This window comes from Melanotaenia boesemani, chromosome 4 (assembly GCF_017639745.1).
Source record: "Melanotaenia boesemani isolate fMelBoe1 chromosome 4, fMelBoe1.pri, whole genome shotgun sequence".
NCBI classification, from domain to species: Eukaryota; Metazoa; Chordata; class Actinopteri; order Atheriniformes; family Melanotaeniidae; genus Melanotaenia; species Melanotaenia boesemani.
The window spans coordinates 1,662,135-1,686,018 of NC_055685.1; the positions used below are offsets into that span (position 1 = coordinate 1,662,135).

General features: G+C 45.2%; 1 protein-coding gene and 1 long non-coding RNA gene across 5 annotated transcripts in view; one reads left to right on the top strand and one right to left on the bottom strand.

The window, feature by feature from the left end:
* The window catches only part of btr01 (bloodthirsty-related gene family, member 1), a 25,147-nt gene continuing 1,263 nt past the window's right edge, over window positions 1–23,884 (top strand). Inside the window, exons 1-10 of one of the 4 annotated variants that reach the window (XM_041982511.1) lie at window positions 1–67; window positions 1,894–2,411; window positions 6,090–6,270; window positions 8,135–8,230; window positions 16,347–16,436; window positions 16,526–16,669; window positions 20,724–20,865; window positions 21,020–21,064; window positions 21,189–21,215; window positions 21,296–21,471. In XM_041982511.1, coding sequence (XP_041838445.1) covers window positions 1,906–2,411; window positions 6,090–6,270; window positions 8,135–8,230; window positions 16,347–16,436; window positions 16,526–16,669; window positions 20,724–20,865; window positions 21,020–21,064; window positions 21,189–21,215; window positions 21,296–21,471 — 1,407 coding nt within the window. In that variant the 5' untranslated portion in view covers window positions 1–67; window positions 1,894–1,905. Of the gene's footprint in view, window positions 78–194; window positions 302–1,872; window positions 2,412–6,089; window positions 6,271–8,134; window positions 8,231–16,346; window positions 16,437–16,525; window positions 16,670–20,723; window positions 20,866–21,019; window positions 21,065–21,188; window positions 21,216–21,295; window positions 21,472–23,884 lie in introns of those variants that run through there. The other 3 variants (XM_041982514.1, XM_041982512.1, XM_041982513.1) reach the window with 3 other exon arrangements.
* LOC121638074 overlaps window positions 17,928–23,884 on the bottom strand; it is a 24,487-nt gene continuing 18,530 nt past the window's right edge. The window contains exon 4 of the long non-coding RNA XR_006009988.1: window positions 17,928–17,940. This is a non-coding gene — a long non-coding RNA (uncharacterized LOC121638074). The remainder of the gene's footprint in view (window positions 17,941–23,884) is intronic.

Consider the following 23,884-nt stretch of genomic DNA (forward strand, 5'->3'; position numbering starts at 1 on the left):
TTCAAAGGAAAACACTGAGAGACGGCTGACAACATCAGGAAATCATCCTCCTCTTCCTCACAGACAGGTGAGTTTAGGTAAATAAGAACTTTCTCAGGAAATTAAATTGTTCTGTATCATGAAGTTAGTTCAAGGTGTTTTTTTCTCCAAGTGGCGCCGATAGTTTCATCATTCAGGTGAAAAGAAGAAACTATGGAGACACAGGGTGAGGGCTGCAGGCGTTATGTTAGATGACTGTGACAGAAATTTACTGGCTGTTTGATGGACGTAGGCTCACCAATCACGGATCATGTAGCAGCAGGTAAATGACTGGCTGGAGTTGGACTTTGTAAAGCTTCTTTGAATTGAGGTAGTGAACGAGTGGCTGTTAAACAGCAGAAAGATCTGAGCCACCACACCTCTTACAGTCAGGTAAGACTTTACCTGAGGGACAGGTTACATCAGAACGATGATGAACCAGGCTCATTTCTGTGTCCACATCTGGTGGGACAGATTTTCTTCTTTATGTCAAAATTCTGTGATAAATGATGTTGTAGTTCTGAGTTTGACTTGAACAGGTTGCATCTAAAATTTATGATTCAGTGTCTCAAAGTTCTGATTTACAAGCCTCAAAATCTGGTTTCTCAAATTTCTACTTAGAAACTTCAGCTTCTCAGTTCATTTCAGATTATTCTGACCTGGTATATCATTGCTTTTACTAAAAATCACAAAATTTTGATCAATTTTCTTATTCAGTGTGCAAAAATGATGACTCATCCAACCAGAAACGTCGGACTGTGTCTGAATCCGGACATGAAACAGATTAGAAATAATAAAACTAATCAGAATGATGGGAACCTTGTCCTCTTCTTTAATGAAGGAAGTTTTTGATCATTTTATCTCAGCTCATCTCGGTCCTCAGGTGCCTTGCTTCGTACCTGAAGCTTGAACAACGGCTCACCAGTTGCAAACTGGTGCAGTCTGTTGAGCAACTGTTTGATAAGATCCTGAAGTTGTGGGAAATGTCCTCACGGTGGCAGTTTTCATTCTGTAAACCCACCGAACGGCCAAACAAACGTATGTGCTCTGGATCGGTTACGCTTTTGGTACAAAACTAAGATCTAATTTATTCATAATGTTGACCAGGGGTGTCCAGCTCCGGTTCTTTAAAGGCCACAATCCTGTAGGTTTTCAATGTGTCCCTGCTCCAAAACCACCTGAATCAAACTGATGAGTCATTGTGCAAAACCTAATAGGCTGTTGGATCTATTTCATTTGAGTCAGGTGTGTTGAAGCAGGAAACATTGAAAACCTGCAGGACAGCGGCCCTCGAGGACCGACTTCAGGCACCCCTGATCTAGATGATGTTAAAGGAAATTCTGGTGTCATTTTGTTGTCTGGAAATGTCTCAGTTTCTCTAAAGCAGCTGATGTTTTCGTTTTCTGGAAAGACTTTCTCCTCCAGGACCCCATCACGCCTCGTTCAGGTCGGGCTAAAGTCAGAGAACCAGGTTCACTGAAACGAGCTGCAGGATCTTTGTTTTCAGTAGCGACCAGGAAATGACTCGTAGGTCATGTGTAACGATGATGTCATCATGATCATCCTCCTACCAAACCTGATTTTCCAGATCTCCCCAGGGTGTGTGTGTTTAAGTGCACCCGGATGGAGGCCTCATAGGACTGCTTCATTGAGGAAGAACTTGACTTTGGTTTGGTCTCGAGTTCAATGAAGAAACAGAATTAGATGAAATGATTTATTCGCGTCTGTCACACAAGTTTTACTATCCTGCTTTTATCCTCACTTCTATGTATGTTGAATCATATGTGTGTGCAGTGTAATTTCCCTTTAAGGGATTAATAAATAATGATTAATAAATAATGATTATTGATTCAGCCCATCTTCCCTGTGGAACAGCTGAACTCTGTTATGGCGCTGCCTGCTGCCTGCCTCTCTGAGGACCAGTTCACCTGCTCCATCTGTCTGGAGGTCTTCAAAAACCCAGTCTCAACACCATGTGGCCACAGCTTCTGCAAACCCTGCATCAACTCTTACTGGAATGGAGGAGAAAGAGGACGGGGTGCAAAGTTTTACCAGTGTCCCCTGTGCAAGGAGTCGTTCCGCAAGCGTCCAGAGCTCCACATCAACCGAACCCTGAAGGAAATCACTGAACAGTTCCAGCTGATGGCGAGTCTGCCAGCAGATGCAAGAGTCGGAGGGGTTGAGCACCCACATCATCATCACCATCATCCTCAATCAGTCCAGTCTGCTCCTTCACGACCGGGGGAAATGCCAGAGAGCCTCTTAGCTGAGATGATTACACGTTTTCAGCAGCTGGCAGCTCCTGGGATGCTCGGTGCCACCCCGTCCCATCCTAGTGATCCTCAAACCCTAAACCCCGATGTGGCCTTCCAGACTCAGAACCCACCTCACAGGTACAAATCTACACTTCTTACACCAAAAATTATATATATATATATATATATATAGCATATATATATATATATATATATATATATATATATATATATATATATAGCATATATATATACACACACACACACATACACCCTGTTAAGGTTTGTGGGAAGACAGGCAGGAACCAGGATGGAGCAGACGGTGAATTTAGTGAAGCAGTAACAAGTTTATTTTGGGTTGTCACAGAGTCCTTGAAAGTCACTGAGGCAGAGGGTGGTGGCAGGGCAGCAGGCCAGAATGAAGAGCTTGTGGTTGGTCCTTCCAACTGGAAAAACAGCATTCCACTGTAGGGTAGGGAAACAAAACAAAAAAACTGTTACGAACAAGACTGCATACAAAAGTCAATAAATCTTTTAATGGCCGGAGTTGTACCACTAGGGTAAGGCAACGATCTGGCGACGAGTAGACTGCAAACTGGCTCTTAAGTAGGCTGGTAAGGCCAGACAGCAGCAGGTGCGTGGCATCTCCCATTACTGCCAGGTGAGGAGAATCTCCAATTAACACCACCATGCCCAGTGGGATCTCTGACTTACAAGGCACAAAAAGAATATATGACAACATAACAGTAAAACACAATCCTGACAAACCCTGCACAATGTGTTATTTCTTTCCTTTAGTTTTAGTTTGGAATCCATAAAATAGAGACTTTTTATAGATCTCTTCTAATACGTCAAATGTCCCATTAACTTCTATTATCATGGAATAAAAAAGAACAGAAGCAGATCCACATTGGTCCAGGAAAAAGTCCCATTCTGGTAATATGGTCTTGTTTCTCCCTCTTATGAGAGAACTAGAACCTGTGAACACATAGCCCCCGAGCTGTCGTCGCTCTGCTGGCGTCCAGCTGGTTTTAGAATTGATTTTAAACTTCTGTCTGTGTTCAATGTTTGTAGCAGCAAAATGATAATCTGGTTTCTGTATCATGCTGAGCAAATTTGCTCTGCCAAGGGGGGGCCTATGGGTAAGGCTCCTCTTGATAACCTGATTAATTAATTAATTTATTTACTTTGAATCATGGAATCTATGTAATCTTGCTGGACCTGACCGGAGGGGACAGAAAAAGATGGAAAATAGCAAAAAGAGCAAAAGAAGAAAGGCGACAAAAAGATCACAGACAGAAGGAAAACGACCCTGCAATCCACACCATCACCAGACAACAAACTGTTACACCTGTACATGAACACACCAGAACATTTCCTACAACTTTTACAAAAACAGAAACACACACACAGAAAAAAACAGGGCTGCCCGTCATTAAGAGTTTTTAAATAATAACCAAATCAAAAAGACATAACAGCGACCAGATACTAACTCACAGGAAAAATAAAAAGAAGAATTATCTCTTAGTATAAAAACCCACTGGACAACTCAATGACTGTGTCAGCATGCAGAGGATGAGGAAGAGGAGCGATCACTGATGAAGAGTGGTGCCTCCACCACGCCTCCACGGAGGCCAGAGGCAGACCAGGGCCCTCAGCAGCAGACCTGGAGCACTAACCCAAGCCACCCCACCACGAAGACGACTCCAGCCCCACCCGAAGGGCGGCAGAGGAGAGCCCCAGCAAGAGTCCCCCACGGTTCCGGGGCACAGGCCCCAGTGGGCCAAAATCAGCAGCCGCCGGCCCCGCCAGGGACCAGCCACCCAGGGCAGCCCAAACGAAGGGCCCAGGGCCCCAGGAGCCCAGAGGCGGCCGCCCCACCCCCCAAAGGCAGAGGGCCCGCAACATACCTAGGACCAGGCCCCCCCAGACAGCCACCCGGCGTAGGCCAGCACACACCCTGATGTTCCAGCCACACACCCCGGGATCCAGGGTGCCATCGGCCCCCTCCCCCCACTCCCCACCTACTCCAATCCGCACCCCATATAACCCCACACTCACACCCTCCCCCGCGCCACATCCACAAGCACTCACCACCAGAGGACAGCGAGCCCCAAGCACCCCCCCTTGACCCAACACCCACAGAGCCAGCAGCCACCAGCGCAGCCACCCCGGGACCCGGCCCCGGGGCAACCATCCCCCCCCGCCTGTCCCCAGCCACACACAGGGGGAACAGGGGTGTGAGAGGTCCGCAATACCCTCTCCCTCCCCGCTCCTGACTGTTTATGTAGTGTGTGTTGTGTGCAATTAAAATTGAGGGGCAGTGACCGCAATGAGCCGGGAGCCGGGCCACCTAAGTGGCCCTTCCCGACATGCACCGCATGCCATGCCCCCCAGGTGTTGTTTGTGTGTTGTGTTTCAACAAACTTCCCTCTGGATGATGAGCCTCTAGTGGCATTAGGCACCCCCGCTCCCCAGGAGGCCCCCCAGGGCAAGACAGGCCAGGAGAGGCCACCCCCCACAACCGGGCCATTCAGGGACCACAGCCAGTAAGCAGTCACCAACCCTAGAAAGTACTGCTGTGTTTAATGCTGTTAATGGCCTGGTGCCCTCCCACTTGTCTGAGATTTTATTTATCCGTAATCAGGTGGGGTGGGGAGGGATCACATGACCCTGTGGGGGAGGCCTGGGGTGGTGCGCCGTGGATCTGGCCTCTCCCGCTATTCTTCTCCTGCTCCTCCCCTTCCCCCCTGGGTGGCTGGTGGGTGCCTTCTTGGGTCGGTGGCGACTCATTGGCTGTGGTCACTGTATGGCCCGGTCATGGGGGGCGGCTGCTCCTGGCCTGTCTTGTCCTGGGGGGCCTCGTGGGGAACAGGGGTGCCTAGTAACATCCAGAGGGAGTTTCGCTTCCCTTCAGACTTACATCCCCAGATCCCTCTTCTTCCCCGCTCTCTCTCTCTTTCTCTCTCTCTCTCACACACACTCACACACACGCACACACACACACACACACACACACATAGGGATTTGGGAGGCATGCACGTCATGCAGGGTGGAGCGGAGGGGGCCACCCATGTGGCTTCTTTGGCTGCACCCTGTGGCGACTCGCCTCTCAGTTTTAATTACACTTAGACATCAAAACAAAAGCACAACACACAAATAACTTCTTGTGGGGTGTGTCATGCAGTGCAGGGTGGGCGGGGCCTCACTCCCAGCACAATGCGGTCACTGCGCCTTAATTTTAATTGCAAACAACACACACTTCATAAACGGTCAAGAGGGAGGGAGAGGGTAAAGGGACCTCCCACACCTCTGTTGCCCGTGGGTGTGGCCGGGGGCGGGTGGGGGGTGGTGGTTGCCCCAGGAACCGGGACCCATTTTGACTGCACTGATGGGATGCTGGCTCTGGGGGTGGTAATGTGTACTGTGCTTAGGGCTCGCTGTCCTTTGGTCCGCCTTGGACTTCCCCCACAGGACATGGTGGGAGGGTTATGTGAGACGTGACTGTGTGATAGTGAGTGCTTGTGGGTACAGCGCAGGGGAGGGTGTGAGTGTGGGGTTATATGGGTGGAGATTGGAGTAGGGAAAGGGTGGGGGAGGGGGTTAATGGCAGCCAATCTTGGCCCACTGGGACCTGTGCCCCAAGACTGCAGGGGGCTCTGGCTGGGGCTCATCTTCTTGGGGTAGCTTGGGTTAGTGCTCCGGGGCTGCTGCTGAGGGCCCGGGTCTCTGGACTGCCCTGGTCTGCCTCTGACCTCCATAGAGGCGTGGTTGTATTTGCATGACCTCACTCATCACTTTACTTCATTGTTCCAGATACAATGTGAGTGATCCAGGTGAGTTCTCCCCCAGCCTCCCTCTGTGTCCCGTCCACCTGAGAGGTCTGGAGTTCTTCTGTCGCACCGACAACACCTGCATCTGCTGCATCTGTGTGGAGACAGCCGAGCACCGAGGACACGCCGTCGTCCCCGCCCACCGCGAGTGGCAAATCAGCAAGGTGAGTGTCAGTTATTCACTTTATTCCAGTTTTATTTATACAACAACAATTCACAACAAAGTCATCCAGATACAGTCCGGGTGAAACAAATCCATCATTCGATCCACATTAGTCCTGTTTATAAAATAATGATCTAGAAAAACCTACATCAGAACCAAGAAGAAATCCTTTTATCAGAACCAGGAAGAAAACCCTTTATCAGAACCAGAACCAGGAAGAAACACCTCCATCAGAACCAAGAATAAATCCCTTCATCAGAACCAGGACCAAAAAGAAAACCCTCTATCAAAATCAAAATCTGATTTTTCTTCCTGGACTGTCTCTGAGTCTCTGTCCACATGGCGCCAAAGCCGGTTCAGGTGTGACCGCTGTTGTACATACTACAAGGCTGTGGGGGGCGTTATGATGATTACACAGTAACACTCCAGCGCTAGAACCAGATGTAGCTCACTGCGTGTTGCAGGAAGTTCACACTGGAAGAAGAGAAGATGGCTGAGGATTCCCTGCGAGGAAAAGACTAAACATTAGTTTGGACTGATGAAGAAGTCGAGCTTCCTCTTCAAGTAGCACTGGACTACAAAGCAAAAACCATTTAGGAAGACGTGGACTGGGAATTGGAGCATGTTCTTCACATCATATCCTCCAGTGGTGTGATTACCCTGTCCTCACGTAACACAGATGATTGGGGTTCAGACATGATCGGGTTCATGGAGGCTAATCCCTGGTTTCGTGGGAATGAAAGGTGGATTGCTAGGTGTCGTTGGGATGGCCCCTGAGTCTGTCTGTGGTGGTTTTAATGCTCCTACCCAGCTTTCCTGATGGAGGCGGTACAAACAGGGCGTTGCCCGGGTGGGCAGGGTCGGCTGCAGTGCGTCTGGCATACTTCTGGACTCGGGCGGTGTAGATGGACTCCAGATCTGGTAGACGGCGGCCCCCTATTCCCCTGAGCTGTCCTCACCAGCCGGGCTATGCTCCTCTGGTCCTGTGCAGCTGCCGTACCGTCACTCTGAGACACAGGATGCTCTCCATGGAGGCTCTGTAGAAGTTCACCAGCAGCTGAGAAGAGAGTCCCGTCGCTTCACCTTCCTGAGGAAGAAGAGTCGTTGTTGGCCTTCTTCACCAGGTGGGAAATGTTCAGTCCAGGAGAGGTCACAGGAAATGTGGATGTCCAGGAACTTCATGCTGTCCACTGGCTCCACTGCCTCTCTGCAGAGAAAGAAGAAGAGAAACACTAACGAATGACAACAACATCAGATGTTTCTACATGAAGAGTAAAGCGAGCAGAGAGGAGCCCAGTGCATCATGGGATGTCCCCCAGCAGCCTCGGCCTCTAGCAGCAGGACTAGAGGATGGTTCAGGGTCACCAAGCCAGAATTGTTATAAGATTTAGCAAAAATGAAAGTTTGTAGATGATATGAAGGTAGACAGGGGGTCTGATACTTGAAGCTAAACTGGGAGCTGGTTCCACAGAGAGGGGTCCGATAACTCATCAGAACCCCTGCCGGTTCAGTGGAGGCTCTGCTTCCTGAAGCTAAACTTGGAGCTCTTATTATAAAACCCTACATGCCATCATCATGCATTAGCCTAGACCAGGGGTCACCAACTCCGGTCCTGGAGATCCACCATCCTGCAGGTTTTTGTGTTTCGCTGCTGTTACACCTGATTGCAATGAAAAGCTTCTCCAACAACTTCTCAGCTTCTGCACCAGCCTGTTAATGAGCTGTTGATATGAGTCAGGTGTCACAGCAGGGAAGGACTAAAATCTGCAGGATGGTGGATCTCCAGGACTGGAGTTGGTGACCCCTAGCCTACAGTATTTTCCCTGTACATTTTTAGGACTCCTGTTTTTTGTTTTTACCTTCAGTCTCATTTAGGAATTGCAGAGGTGGAGCTGAAAGATCTCATCTGTGAGAGACAGAGGAAAGTGGAGGAGATCCACATCTCTGTTCAAGAGATAAAGGTGAGTGTTAGGGTTATTCTCCCATTTTAACACAACTCACATCACCTTCATACCTGGGTTAGGGTTATGAAACGTGTGTGTGTACTGCAGTATTAGTACATTTCTGTCTCCCAGGGAACAATCTGGACCTCAAGGTATCCGTGTTTACATACCTGAGGGCTTTAAAAGGTACATTTATGTTGCCAAGTAATTAACGGTACATTAATGTACTATTCCCTCTTTTTATTCGGATACGACACCAGGAAATAGTCTGTGTTGTGAAAAACAAAAAGAAAGAAATGGCTGCATGTATTCTCCTTCCCTTCCAGCTAGATTTCAATATATGGTGTAATAATCAAACTACACCATTTATTGAAATGGGGGTGGATAGATAGACTAAAGAATGTAGCTGTATTAAAATGTAGAAATTGGAGAAATTTATGAGAGTACTGATGGACAGATGACGATGAATCAAAGACAGACATTTCCCCAGGTCCTGACCAGGTACTGGTCAATGGTCTGTGGTGGGAAATGGTATGAAGCCACGTCTCATTCAGAATACAGAGAAAAGCCTGATGATGACTTTAGAAAACAACTAAACTCTGCTGAGTTGTTTCACTAAAGCAGCATTATCTCAAGTAAGTCCAGTTTTCTAAGATTCTTAAAATAAGTCTTTATGCTGATGATGTATTACTTTTCCTCCAGAACTCCCCGACATCTCTCCCCCAGACAATCACACTTATTAACACATTCTCATCAACATCTGAATACTCTATTAACTGGTCTAAGACTATTGTTAACTGTGACCTAAACAACACACCCAATACTACAATACAGTCTGGAAACATTAGATATTTAGGCATAAACATTTCCCCCAGGTTATCAGAACTAACAAAGCTAAATTCTGTCCAGCTACTTAAAGCAATAGAGGATGATCTCTCACGGTGGAGGCACTTACCCATATCACTCATGAGGAGGGTTGCCACCATAAAAATGATGGTTCTACCTAAAGTCAACTGGCTGTTTTCAATGATACCCACTAAACCATCCTCCAACTGGTTTAAGTCGCTGGACTCACATATATCTAAATTTTTATGGAAAAACAAGCCGTCACATATCAATCTAAAAACTTTACAACAGACTAAAGGTGGATTGGAGCTACCCAACTTTAATCATGTTTTCTTAGCTAACAAGCTGCAGTATATCTCAGAATGGCTTAAACCTAGCAGTCTGGATGAAACATGGTTAGATGTAGAGCAAGCATTGTGTGAGGATGTGTTTGTCTCTGACCTGCCATTCATCAGCTCAACCATCAAAACACTTAAGTGTTTTAAAAGCATTAATATCAGTTCCTCTTTAGTGGCTTGGTGGGAATTTCTAAAAATAACCAAATCTTCATTTTTTCTATGTAAGCTTCACCCATCTGGAACAACCCTGACATCCTTCAGAACAACAGCTGATTACTTTCACTCAATGGAAAAATAAAGGAATAAAACCACTTATCTTCCTACTTCAAAATGGAAGGGTGACTTATGCAGTAAGTAAGAATTCAAATGTGCAACTAATACAATTCAAAATTCAGCATAGAACTCATTATACAGGACAAAGGATGTTCAGGATGGGTCTGTCACAATCAAATGCAATGAAAACACGACTGACAACTACTTCCATGCCTTGTGGTCCTGCATACCTGTCCGCAGGTTCTGGCTTCAGGTATGTGAAGACATGTCAACGTGGCTTCAATGTAATATTCCTGCAAACACCACACTGTCTACTAGGTGACTTGGGTGACATTAATATAGCAATTAACTCTGGGCTCTCGGGGCCTGGGGCCCTTCGCTGGTGCCTGGCTGGGTTGGCAGCTGCTGATCTTGGTCCGCCGGGACCTGTGCCCTGTGACTGCAGGGGGCTCTGGCTGGGACTTTCCTCTGCAACCCTCTTGGGTCTGGGGTTGTCTTTGTGGTGGGGAGACTTGCGTTCGGGCTCTGAGATCACTGCTGATAGCCCGGGTCTCTGGGCTGCCCTAGTCTGCCTCTAGCCTCTGTGGAGGCGTGGTTATGTTTGCAGGATCACACTTATATCAGATCCCTCCTCATTCCTCATCCTCTGCATGCTGACTCAGCACTGAGGTGTCCAGTGTGTTTATACATTAAGAGATGCTTTGGTTCAGGTGTGTGTGTTTCTGGTTCTTTGGTTGTTGTTGTGATACATGTTGTTGTTGCTGTCTTGGTTATTTTTTAGGTACTCCTGATGATTGTCAGCTTAGTTTACTTGTAAAAGCTGTAGGAAATTCTCTGTACAGGTGTAGCAACTGGTTGTCTGGTGTTAGGTTGGATTGCAGCTCCTTGCTTCTATGTCTTTGTCTCCTCTTCCTTTTCTCTACTTTCCTTTTTACTTCTTTTTTTCTGTCTTCTCCGGTCAGGTCCAGTAAGATTACATAGATTCCATAATATCAAATAAATTACATGGGTTTCTGGTGCCACAGGAGACCACAGGAGGCCACGCTCCCACTAATTCCAGGTTCCGCTTCAGCTGACAGACGCTGTACAAGACGCTCTGCCCAACTTTGCTTGATTTTTACTGGTTTTATTGGCTTTTAGCTATTTGAAGTCTGTTTTAAGCCTTTTTTAAACCTGAACTGCACAGTCACAGTATTTTTAACCGTAGCTTTTATTGTTCCGGTTTTTATAAAGAACGGTTTTACCAGAAACCAGAGAAGGTTTGAAATGGCTGCCTCGGCACTTTCCGATAAAAGCCTGGAAATAACAAACAGACAGATCACCAATCTGAAAGAAGACATCCGGAAATTATCCGAGGAACTGAAGATAAAAAACAATCAACTGAATTCCCTGATGGATGTAGCCCACCAGCAGTCGATTCACATAGCGTCCCTTAAAGCGGCTCTCCAGGACACAATGACTTGGGACCCTGCTACCTCGCCCTGGCCCTCTTCCAGCTCCACGCCGAAACATTTGCCATCTTGGTCTGAGGTGGTCTGCCGTCCCAAAAAAGACTCAAATAGAGCTTGCCTGGTTTTATCTAACCCTTTCCAGGTTTTGTCTGACGTTCCGCTGCCCGGCTGTGATTCTGTGGCTGCCGGGACTGCCGGTGTGAAATCGAGCAGCGCATCGCCGGTCTGAACCAAGGCGACCGGGACCCGACGGTCATCCCAGGGCTCCTCGAGGCGTCGAAAGCTTCTGAAAACCGCTGTGAAAAGACACGCCAAGATGCGGCCCGGGAGTCTCGGCTGGGAGTGTGTCGCCACTCGAGCTGGATCCTCCCTCTTCTCCTGCGTCCACTGATGCAGGAGCCAATGTCGCTCCTCCCACCACCGCTGAGACCGCCGCATCGAACTCTGATGCGGTAGGCCGCCCTACCGCTACCCGGAGACTGCCCGGCTAGTGCTGGCCCTTGTGCGCTCATCGTGGGGGATTCTACTGTCCGTCATGTCCACGTGAACAGATGTAACACTTCCTGCCACTCAGGTGCAGTAGTCACTGACATTAGCCACTCCGCCCACCAACTTTCTCATCATCACCTCTCAGCTTCCACCATAGTTATACATGTAGGCACAAATGATCTTAAGTTCCAGCAGTCAGAGACACTAAAGATGGATTTTATCAACCTCATTGACAATATCAAACAGTTAAATAAACACTGCATTATTTCCGGTCCACTACCTTCACCCCGTTATGGAGACGTTAAGTTTAGCCGCATCCGACAGCTTCACATCTGGTTAAAAGGCTACTGTCACTCCTTCAACATCCCATACATCGAGAACTTCACCACATTTTACAATAGACCACACCTTTTCAAACCAGATGGCTTACACCCAAATCACACAGGTTCTCATCTTCTCTCCATGAACATTGATCTCACCCTCCAGTCCTGCAAAACTTTTTCAGATTGACAGTCCAGCCAGTACACACCTCCCTCAATTAAAACTCACTCTCTGATACATAACATACCAGTACACATCACCAGCAGACGATACAGACATGTCCGTCCACATTCACATACTCTTACCGTCAGATGTCTACATCCCATACATACAGCTCCCAGTACAGAACACATATCCTCAACATCACAACCAAATTTTCCTGCAACGTTTAACATGGCTCTTTTAAGTGTCAGATCACTGTCAAACAAATCTTTTATTATCAATGATCTGATTTTAGATAATAATATTGACTGTCTCTTTTTAACTGAAACTTGGCTCGGCACTGATGCTTCAGTAATCCTCACCGAGGCATCTCCCCCAAATTTTTATTTTTTATTTTCTATCAGGGGAGGTAAGAAAGGCGGTGGAACAGCCTCGATTGCTCATCAGTCATTATCAGCACAAATAATCTCATTGACAAACTATTCTTCATTTGAGCATCACTCATTTGTTTTCAACAACCCGCCTGTTTTATTCAGTACAATTTATAGACCACCAAACCCTCCTTCCTGTTTTATCAAAGAGTTTTCAGAGTTTTTATCAACCATACATATTAAATACAATAAAATTTTAATAACTGGTGATTTTAACCTTCACATTGATAACAGCAGCGATCAATGTCAACGACTTTTTAAACATTTTAAACAGCATGGGTTTTAAGCAACATGTAACACAGCCTACTCACAACAGAGGACACACCCTGGACCTGGTCATTACCTATGGCCTGTCCGCTGGTGTGTCCTCTGTTGTCGATCTGGCTGTGTCAGACCACTACTGTGTGTTTTTTAACGTCACCAGTTTTAGCCAGCGGGAGACCTCGGTGTGAACTGTGAGGAAACAATATATTACTTCTGAAGTGGCTGCAAATTTTATTAACATTTTAAACCAAACTCCTGCTCTGATCTTACCTGCATCGTGTGATTTTATTGTTGACCATTTTAACAACAAACTAAAATCAGCCATTGACTCAGCAGTTCCACTTAAAACAAAAACATTAGGAGTTAAATCCAAAACACTGTGGAGAAGCCAGGAAATTAATGAGTTAAAAAGAAGTTGCAGGAGAGCAGAGAGGAAATGGAGAAAAACAAAATTAACAGTTCATTATGAAATTTTAAGGGAACAACTCAAAATCTACAATAATTCAGTCAACAGGCAAGAAAACTCTACTATTCAAATCTCATCACAAATAATAAAAACAACCCAAAATTTCTTTTTAAAACAATAGATCTTTTAATAAACACAGATTTTAACAAGTCCTCCATGCCTCCATCAGACTCTGCACGCGAGGACTTTGCAGACCACTTCACAAGTAAGATCAATACTATTAGATCCAGTCTTTTATCTCAACAACATGTTGATTTTAACAGAACTGAAGCTTTGCTTTTACCTGAGGAAACACTGGAGAGTTTTGTCCTGGTTGATGTGAAAATGCTTGGTAGAGTTTTCTCCCAACTAAACCTAACAACCTGCCTCTTAGACCCAATTCCCACATCACTTTTAAAAACATTTTATGGTTTCTTTGAGCCTGAGCTTTTAAACATAGTAAATTACTCTCTTCAGACGGGCGTCTTTCCTGCAGCCTTTAAAACAACGGTGGTGAGGCCCCTTCTGAAGAAGAGTCATTTAGATCCAAACATTCCTGATAACTACCGACCTGTATCCAACTTACCGTTTTTAAGTAAAATGACAGAAAGAACTGTTTTTATTCAATTGCATGAGTTTTTGAATGAACACAAGATTTTAGAAAAATATCAGTCCGGTTTTAGGACAAACCACAGTACCGAGACACCCTTTTCAAAATTGTTAATGACCTTAGACTTAATTTAGACTCACAGAAACTTTCTGTCCTGATTTTACTGGATCTTAGTGCCGCCTTCGATACAGTTGATCACCAGATTTTACTAGATAGACTCAAAAGTCTGGTGGGCCTCTCAGGTACTGTTCTTAAATGGTTTTACTCCTATCTCACAGATCGCCAGTTTTATCTAAGTATGGATACATGCTCCTCAAGGATCCATAAAGTCAAGTGTGGGGTTCCCCAAGGATCAATATTAGGCCCAATACTTTTTAATTTGTACATGTTACCTCTTGGGGATGTCATCAGGAGACACGGCATTGATTTTCACAGCTATGCTGATGATACACAGCTTTACATCGCCGTGTCTCCTGATGACTTGGAGCCAGTTAAGGTCCTTTTAAACTGTATTTTAGATATTAAGTCATGGATGGCAGAGAACTTCTTACAACTCAATCAGGACAAAACTGAAGTTTTAATTATCGGTCCTGAGGGCAATAGAGAGATCATTTTATCAAAATTACATCATTTTAATCCCTCTCAGTGTGTGAGAAACCTGGGTGTTCTTTTCGACTCTGAGCTTGATTTTATTCCACACATCAGAAATGTCACAAAGACAGGATTTTATCATCTTAAAAACATTGCCAGAGTCCGCCCATTTCTCTCCCTTGCTAGCACGGAGGTGCTGATGCATGCCTTTATTTCAAGTAGATTAGATTACTGTAATGCCCTGCTCTCTGATCTTCCTAAAAAGTTCATCCTAAACTTACAACTTCTTCAGAACTCAACGGCACGTGTTCTGACGAGGACCAGAGGGTGGGAACACATTACACCAGTTTTAAAATCGCTGCATTGGCTCCCCGTGCACTTCAGGATTGATTTTAAGGTTCTTTTAGTAGTTTATAAATGTCTTAATGGTCTTGGGCCCTCTTATTTATCCGATTTGCTTTTAAATTATGAACCCTCGCGGACCCTGAGGTCCTCTGGTACTGGCCTTTTAGTTGTTCCAAAGGTGAGGACCAAGACATATGGCGAGGCCTCTTTCCATTGTTACGGCCCTCGTTTGTTGAAACAGTCTGCCGGAGGGCCTCAGGGCTGCAGAGAACATTGATGTTTTTAAAAAGAGGCTTAAGACCTACCTTTTTAACTTGGCTTTTAACTAAATTTATTTGATCTCAATTTATTTTAGATTATTTTATTTTCATGTTATTTTATTTTGATTTTATTCAACTGTACTATTTATTTATTTATTCATTCATTTACTTATTTATTTATTCATTCTTAAGCTGTTCTTATTGTTTCTTAAGGTTGTTTTATTTTAATTTTAACTCCGGTGTTTTCCTCGTGGGGATCCTCCACGCCGGGGGGCTATGCCTCCTTGGTCTGGGGACTGCTGTCATGGTGATTGCACCTATCCGGGTGGCTGGGGCCCTGCACTGCGGCCTTTTGGCTGTGGTGTGGGCCCCCCGGTCTGTTCTGATGGGGGCGGTTGCCGCTATTTGACATGGGTGGACTGGCCCCTGGTGTGGATGGATCCCCATGACACTGATATTGTTTCCTCACAGCAGCATCAGGCCAGATGCTTATCACTTTTAGTATTTTTAATAACATTCAGTTGGAGACAGAAATAAGAGAATCATGTTTTTGTTGCAGCTGTGTGAAATATTTTGGTGAGTGTTTCTATTGTTATGTATTCTTACTCTGTTTTATATGCATAAATGTTTTTAAATCATGTAAAGCACTTTGTGTTGCCTGTGGCATGAAAGGTGCTTTTTAAATAAAGTTGATTTGATTTGATTTGATCAAATAAATTAGATAAAAGAATATATTTAAGCAAATAAAGAAATAAAAACCTTAGGAACCTTATACCCATAAAGGAAATCAGCCAGACCATCATTCTGCCGCCACCATGCTGGACAGGACAAGGTTAAAAAAAAAGTCCAGAGTTTCCTGGTCTAACAGGAGGTAATATTACCCTCCACCACTAGCAACCAGTAAACTAAAGGCTATTTCTCTGGCGAACAGGACTATTTCACAATGCTTTTCCTCATCTCATTTCGTTACAAGGCTTAGGGTGTATAGGGTTGGATGGGGGACTTGACATTGTTGTTGCAGATGAAAAGGGGCCCCTGCCAAACACGTTTTGGAACCACTGTTATAAAGGTAATTACTGCCCACAGGGTAGAGCAGTAGAAGCTTTAAGGGTCCCAACCCAGTGACAAGCCTTTGGACTCATGGAGGTAAAATATGGTGCTTTATTTTCTGAGAGAGTACATTTAACAGTCTTAAACTGAATGTTTGAACCATCTGCAAACTCCTGAACATGTCCTGTACTGTGATCATGAACTGCTGCTGACCAATTTATAAAACTTCCAAGATGTTCCCTCTTGTCATTTATTCAGGCTGCTGCAGAGCAGGAAACACATTTAGTAGTTTCTGCTTTTTCCAAGCTGATCTCCAGCGTGGAGGTCTGCCAAGCTGAAGTCATGGAGGTAAATAATCCCAAACAATATGTATGGAACGCATCCCTCCAACCACACGTCTGCTGATTCACATGAATCTTTCCTGCTTTTCCCAACAGGTGATAAACATGAGTGTTCAAGCAGCAGAGCTCAGAGCTCAGAGTTTACTGAGAGAGGTGGAGGAGGAGATCGCTGCTCTTCAAGAGAGGAGAACAACCCTGAGTCAGCTGGCTTCAACAGAAGATTACGTGCTATTCCTGAAGGTAGAGAATAATAAAACCCCAACGTGCTTCATTACCACCACCTGCTTCACTCTTTTAATGACGAACATGATTATCTGTCTGCAGCATGTTGACATTTTACCTTCCTGGTTTTTATAGAAAACGTTATTGATAAACAGCTGGTCACACAAATGAAATTTTCTAACTTGAATCCCCACCTGATTTAGAAAGATTCTATATAACTTCTAATTTAAAGGACAAAAACAAACTGCATTTTAAAATCAGCCTTTGTGTCTCTTTCTGCATCAGTTTAATCTCAAAGTTTACATTTTTACTCTGTTACAGGTGCTATTTCTGAAAATTTCTAGATTATTTCAGTAGATTTTTTACCTGAATAAGCTCCTGAGTTTACCAGGTAGGTTAATGATGAACCAGAACAGAGCTGGCCAAGACATAAGCAAAGTAAGCAGTGTGGGGCACCAAGCACACACACACACACACACACACATATATATCTCCTCCCTGAGCCACCACCTTACCGTGGTGGAGGATTTTGCACATCCTGATGATCCTCGGAGCTATATTGTTGGGGGCTTTATGTCCCTGGTAGGGTTACCCATTACAAACAGGTCTCTAGGGGAGGGACCAGGCAAAGTACGGCTCATCAGACCCTTGTGATTAGTCAAATCAATGGATCCAGGTTTTCCTTGCCCGGACTTAGGTCACATGGGGCTCCACTCTCGTGCCAGGCCTGGAGGTGGGGCACAGAGGTGGTCTGACCTTTGCCCATAGGACCCGGACGGGCTCTGCCCAAGAAGGTGACATTGGTCCCCCCTCCTGTGGACTCAAAACCTGCAGGAGGGGCTGTAGGTGTCAGATGCAGTGTGAACTGGGCGGCGGCCAAAGGTGGAGACCCTGGCAGTCTGATCCTCAGCTGCAGAAGCTGGCTCTACAGACCTGAAATGTCACCTCTCTGGCAGGGAAGAAGTCTGAGCTGGTGTGCAAGGGTGAATGTTTCCAGCTAGATGTATTTGGACTCACCTTGACGCACGGCTTGAGCTCTGGAACCACTGTCCTCAAGAATGGCTGGACCCTCTTCCATTCTGGAATTGCTCCTGGTAATTTACCAAGCAGGTGTGGTGTGAGCTCATTGCTCATTGTCCATAATGAACACCTTGTTCAGCCATAAGAGTGCCCACATGTGCAGTTGGCACCAGGACACTCTAGGCCGCAGTTTGATGATTGACTTTGTAGTCGTATCGTCAGACTTGCGGCTGCATCTCCTGGACACTCGGGTGAAGAGAGGGGCAGAGCTGTCAACTGATCACCACCTAGTGGTGAGTTGGCTCAGATGGTGGGGGAGGATGCCGGTCAGGCCTGGGAGACCCAAGTGTGGTGTGAGGGTCTGCTGGGAATGTCTAGCAGAGTCCCCTGTCAGAAAGAGTTTCAACTCCCATCTCCTGCAGAGCTTCAACCATGTCCCGGGCGAGGCGGGGGACATTGAGTCCGAATGGGCTGTGATCCGTGCCTCTATAAAAGAGGCAGCCAGCCGCAGCTGTGGCCGTAAGGTCGTTGGTGCCTGTCGTGGCGGTAACCCCCGAACTCGTTGGTGGACACCGGCAGTGAGGGATGCCGTCAAGCTGAAGAAAGTGTCCTATCAGGCCTTTTTGGTCTGTGGGACTTCAAAGACAGCTGATGGGTATTGGCGGGCAAAGTGGAGCGCAGCTTTAGCAGTCGCTAAGGCAAAAACTCAGGCATGGGAGGAGTTTGGAGAGGCCATGGAGAATGACTTCCAGACAGCTTCCTTAAGGCTCTGGTTGCTGTAGGGCTGTCTTTGCTGACAAGCCTATGCAGCATTGTGTGGTTATCCAGGACCCCTGAATAAGGCCTATTCAGGGGTGCTGGAGAGGAGGGGCCATTGGATAGCCGAACCTCGGATTGAGGAGAAGCAGTGTGGTTTTTGTCCCTCTTCAGGGTCTTGGAGGGGGCATGGGAGTTTGCTCAACCAGTCTACCTTCAGTAGACCTTCATGTGCTTTGTGGACTTGAAGAAGGTGTTCGACCGTGTCCCCCGGGGACTCCTGTGAGGGGTACTGCAGGAGAATGGAGTGCCGGACCCCCTTGTACGAGCTGTCCGGTCCCTGTACCACCGGTGCCAGAGCTTGGTCTGCAGTAAATCAGAATCGTTTGCAGTGAGGGTTGGACTCCATCAAGGCTGCCCTTTGTCACTGATTCTGTTCATAACTTTTGTGGACAGAATTTCTAGGTGCAGCCGAGGTGTTGAGGGGATCCGGTTTGGTGGCCTCAGGACTGGGTCTCTGCTCTTTGCAGATGACGTGGTTCTGTTGGCTTCATCGGGCCGTGATCTTCAGCTCTCACTGGAGCGATTCGCAGCCGAGTGTGAAGCGGCTGGGATGAGTATCAGCACCTCCTTCTCCAGGTCGGCAATGAAGTCCTGCCTCAACTGGAGAAGTTCATGTATCTATAGTACATATATATATATATATGTACACTACTGTTCAAAAGTTTGGGGTCACTTTGCCATGGGATTCAATAGGGAAGTGACCCCAAGCTTTTGAACGGTAGTGTATATACATATATGTATGTACACACACACACACACATATCTATCTATCTATCTATTTATCTATCTATCTATCTATCTATCTATCTATCTATCTATCTATCTATCTATCTATCTATCTATCTATCTATCTATCTATCTATCTATCTATCTATCTATCTTTACATATATATACAAAATTTATTTCTATTTTATTTTTAAGCAATTTTGTTGTGGAAGATATTGAATATTCTGCACTAATTAAGTTGGTAAACTCGTTTACTCTAAATGTCTGCTGATGTTTTCTGTTAAAGGTTTAGTATGCCACACTCTTGTCATTCTAAATAGTAAACAGTGCTAATAAAAACCACACAATTTTAACGATTTTGCTGCTGCATTAAGGTTAAAAACCATACTGACATCATCTAATCCAACTACAAATAATGCAAATGAATTGGTGTGTTACATTTATTGTGTAAGAAATGATGAAGCACCAGTTATTGTTGAGTACCAGTGATGCTGTGGTGGTCTGATTCTGATTAGGGCCCTATAAGGCTTGGGCTGACCCTGAGCCAGGACACCAGTTCTACTATGAGATGAAGTGCATGATGTTGACTAATGGGTTCGACACACGGGGGAAGCAACGACAGTGACGGGTAAAACTCATTGCCACCCAGGTGAATCCCAACACGCAGGACGAGACAAACAGCAGCGATGGCAGCAGCATCACACCTCGCGCTCTTGGATGACTTGTCTCCATAAAATGTGATTGGTTATGATATTGGAGGGAATTTGGAAATTTTCAGAGTAGTCCATGACAGAAGAGGCCTGAAGGATGAAGAGTCAGAAAATGTTATTCAAACTGACAGAAATCTGCTGTACAACAGGGAAAGACAACCGTGGGTTCATCCTATTTTACAAGCAAGGAAACAGCATGATGAATATCATCTTGTGATGGCGGACCTCAAGGCTGATCCAGATAAATCCAGGACCTACATTTCACCTCATCTTTTATTTACATTTCTAAATTCTCTGCATGAAGCACGGTAAAGTCTGGGAAAGTCAGACACAGCTAAAATGATCTGATCCTCCATGTTGGAAGTGTTTGCAGACTGCACTGTCTAGCCTGCTCTCAGCTCATTGGTCAGTCAGTAAAGCCCTCGCTGGTTCGTTGTAGTGCCATGCGAAAGCAACAAAAGTTGAACATTTTTCAATATTCTTCTGTTGTGTTGCAAGTCCCTATGTGCACGTCTATGTGAACAATGAACATTTTACATGCACAAATGTCACATGTTGCTTTGCTGGAGGAGAGCAGCGATTTTCACCTCCTCGCATAGGTTCCACAGGGAATGATGGAGGAGGAGCGACGTCACCTCCTGTGTGTCGAGCCCATAACTTGGAGCAGCACTGGATGTCCTGCTTGGTTAGTTACATGTGGTGGCTGCCGCAGAGGTGACCAAACACAGGGTCGGGTCGTGTTAGTGACACATGACGGACCATGAGCGAGATTTCATCCCATCCTTTCTCCCTGCAGGCGTTCCCTGCTCTGTCCACGCCTCCACAGACTAAAGACTGGTCCAGTGTCTCTGTGCGGTCTCAGCAAACACCAGTTTTTAAAACTGTCAATCAGATGATGGAGGGCCTCCAGGAAGAGATTTCAAAGCTGCCTGAACTCTGTATGTTTTCTACTTAGATATGTTAAAGATAGATAAATATAATCCTTTTTTACCTTTGCTAAAGAAGAAAGAGAGAATCCCATTTACTAATTTTATTAAAACACAGCGTGTGTCTTGTTTTTGAGTTTAAACGTTGTTTATCTTTAATGGACAGGCCGACGATCCTCATCAACCCAGTCTGCACCCAGACCGAAAACAAGTGAGATTTGGTTAACTTACAGCACAAAATAACTTGAAGAATTTCTGCTTCTGTTGAAATCAGTGAGTCAAAGAGCAACAGACTAAACAGATAAATAAAGAACTAAATCCCCTTTTCTTTGCAGAGGCACCAAGGGTTGAGGAATATGCAGGTAAGGATTTAGAAACATTCCCTTCCAATTCTCAGGTTTTTGTTTAACCAGAACCAACCGAACTCTCTCTGATCTGTCAGCTGATATCACTCTGGACCCCAGCACGGCCCACCCACGTCTCCTCATCTCACCAGATGGAAAGATGGTAAAGTGTGGTGAGCGCCATCAGCTGGTGTCGGACAAGCCACAGCGCTTCGATCGAGTGGTGTGTGTAATGGCCCACCAGGGCTTCAGCTCAGGACGCCATTACTGGGAGGTGGGTGGGTCTCCTGTCAGTATTGACAGATAAAAGGATGCAGTTATTATATAAACTATATGCAAATAATGGTGGATTAGGGGTTTTAGTTGTATTTTTACCCCCTTAAAGTCTCTGTTCATGTCAAGCTTTTCTGCACAGGTGAGCTATGACAAGTAAGTAAGTACAACTTTATTTATTTAGCACCTTTCAAGATATAAAATGACAAAGTGTTTTATATGAGAAACTGATAAAAATTAGATTTTAAGAGACATGACTATCTGGCTTTCAAAATGATCACAGCGTCTGAAAGTCCTAGGTATGAGTAAACTAGTACTAGGAACGAGTGAAAAAGTCATAAGTATGACTAAAACAGTACTAGTATGGGTAAAGAAATCATAAAAATGAGTAGAATAATCTAAGGCATGAGTAAAGTAGTCCCAGGATTCCCCGATTGGATAGAAGTTCTGGGTTACTGACCCAGGAGGATCAGTTAGCCTGTTAACAGTAACGAACGAGGCTTGAGCTTTATCGCTGTTCTTAGCAATGATGTCAGAAAGAAAGACGGGCTGAATTTCTCAGCTCCAGATTAGAAATTTTCAGTTTCTCTTTATAGATCTCATAGTGAACCTGCAGCTTTGTTTTCCACCACCTGCATTCAGCTTTTCCTCATTCTGGTTTTCCAGCTCTTACCAGCGTGGCATTTTTCCATGGAGCTCTCTTTTTGGCAGCGATCACTTCCACCTCGGTGGGAGCAAAGACATCAATAATGCTGTAATTTTACCACTGAAATGATCCACCAGTGTTTCTTGATAACCTCTGTTTGAGCTTTTTGTTGACAATAACAGCGTCTCAAAGAAAACCCAGGAATGATCAGACAGAACAACATCCACCACAGCAACCTGGGAAATATTCAGACCTTTAGAGACAACCAGATCCAGACAGGGTCCTCTGGTCCACATGCTGAGTTAGACCAAAGTTATCAAGAACACCATCCTCTGGTCCCTCTGTCCTTGACTACACAGTCAATGATGAAGCCTGAGGATTTCCTAGCAGAGAATCTCAGCACATTATGCTACCTGAGAAGGACCGAAGAACCAACCAAAGTAATGGAGTAATGGACCTGGTGTTGATCTCACAGGTACCACTACCCACAGCTCGTGACTATAGGTGAGGGTAGGAGGAGGGTAGGTAGATATGGGTTTTGACTGGATAAAAACCAAATAAATTGGTAGTGAACATCTTGAAAACCAAATGAATTATCTTGGGATCAAGTCAAAAAATGTCATCTACGCTAAAGATGAGTTTAAACCTGTCTGGGGAACCTATAGAACAGGTAAAATTTCTGGGCACAGTAACTGATGGTCAGCTGTCATGGGCAGACCACACTGATACCAGTGAAGAAGATGGGTTGTCAGGTCATGGTCAGGAAATGTCTTTATGTCCCTTCACACATTGTGGGACAGGTGGGTAAATCTTTAATGTTATGTCAGCTATGTTACTGTGCACCTGTATGGTCCAACTAAAGGTCAAATAACAACATTACAAACTGTCCAGAACAGAGCTTCTAGGTTAGTTTTACATTGTTCCATAAGAACAAACTCTATTAGTATGCCGTCAGCTCTCATGGTTAACCGCTGGTTTCAGTACGATTACATGTTCCAGGAACGTTGTTTTTTCTTCTCAGCCCGTTTTCTTATATCACGCTCATTGTCATTTTACTAGGTCAGCAGATGATGGCCGGGTCATGGTGCCATGCCCAAAATCAAATGCTTCAAAGAGAAGTTTTTATCGTGCCATCAGTCATTGGAATAATTGCCCACTGACCGTGAAGTGGATAGCAAATTCTCTGTAAAGTACTATTTAAATTTGTGTGTAGGAAACAGACACACCCTCTGTATGTAATAACTTTTTCTGAATAATTTCTGATGTCTGTTTCATGTCTTTTAGATTATTATTGTCAAGTGAATCAGTTTTTATTTTATTATCAGTGTGTATTGTATGTTTTGTGTTTTGGCTTGTCTTTTTGTGTGGACCCCAGGGAGGCTAGCTCGTCCCACTTTGGAGATCCTTTTAACAATGAAGAATAAACCACAAATCAGCTGCTGTCAGGCGCAAACCTCCCATCTCCAAAACTGAGATTGTCCCAAAGTCTGACCACAAGGAGGAGGAAACTCACATGCTTATTGTGGAGGGCTTCCTGCTTTACACCTATGGACCATTGATCGATGTGCTGAACCAACGCTACTTCATTTCCATCCCCTATGAAGAATGCAAAAAGAGGAGGTGCAATAGGAACTACTCAGTGCCTGATCCACCTGGCCTGTTTGATGGCCATGTCTGGCCCATGTATTTAAAACATAAGAACATCATTTCAAAAAATGAAAAAAACTGTATGGTTTTATAATAACTTGACATAATGTCATCAAACTTG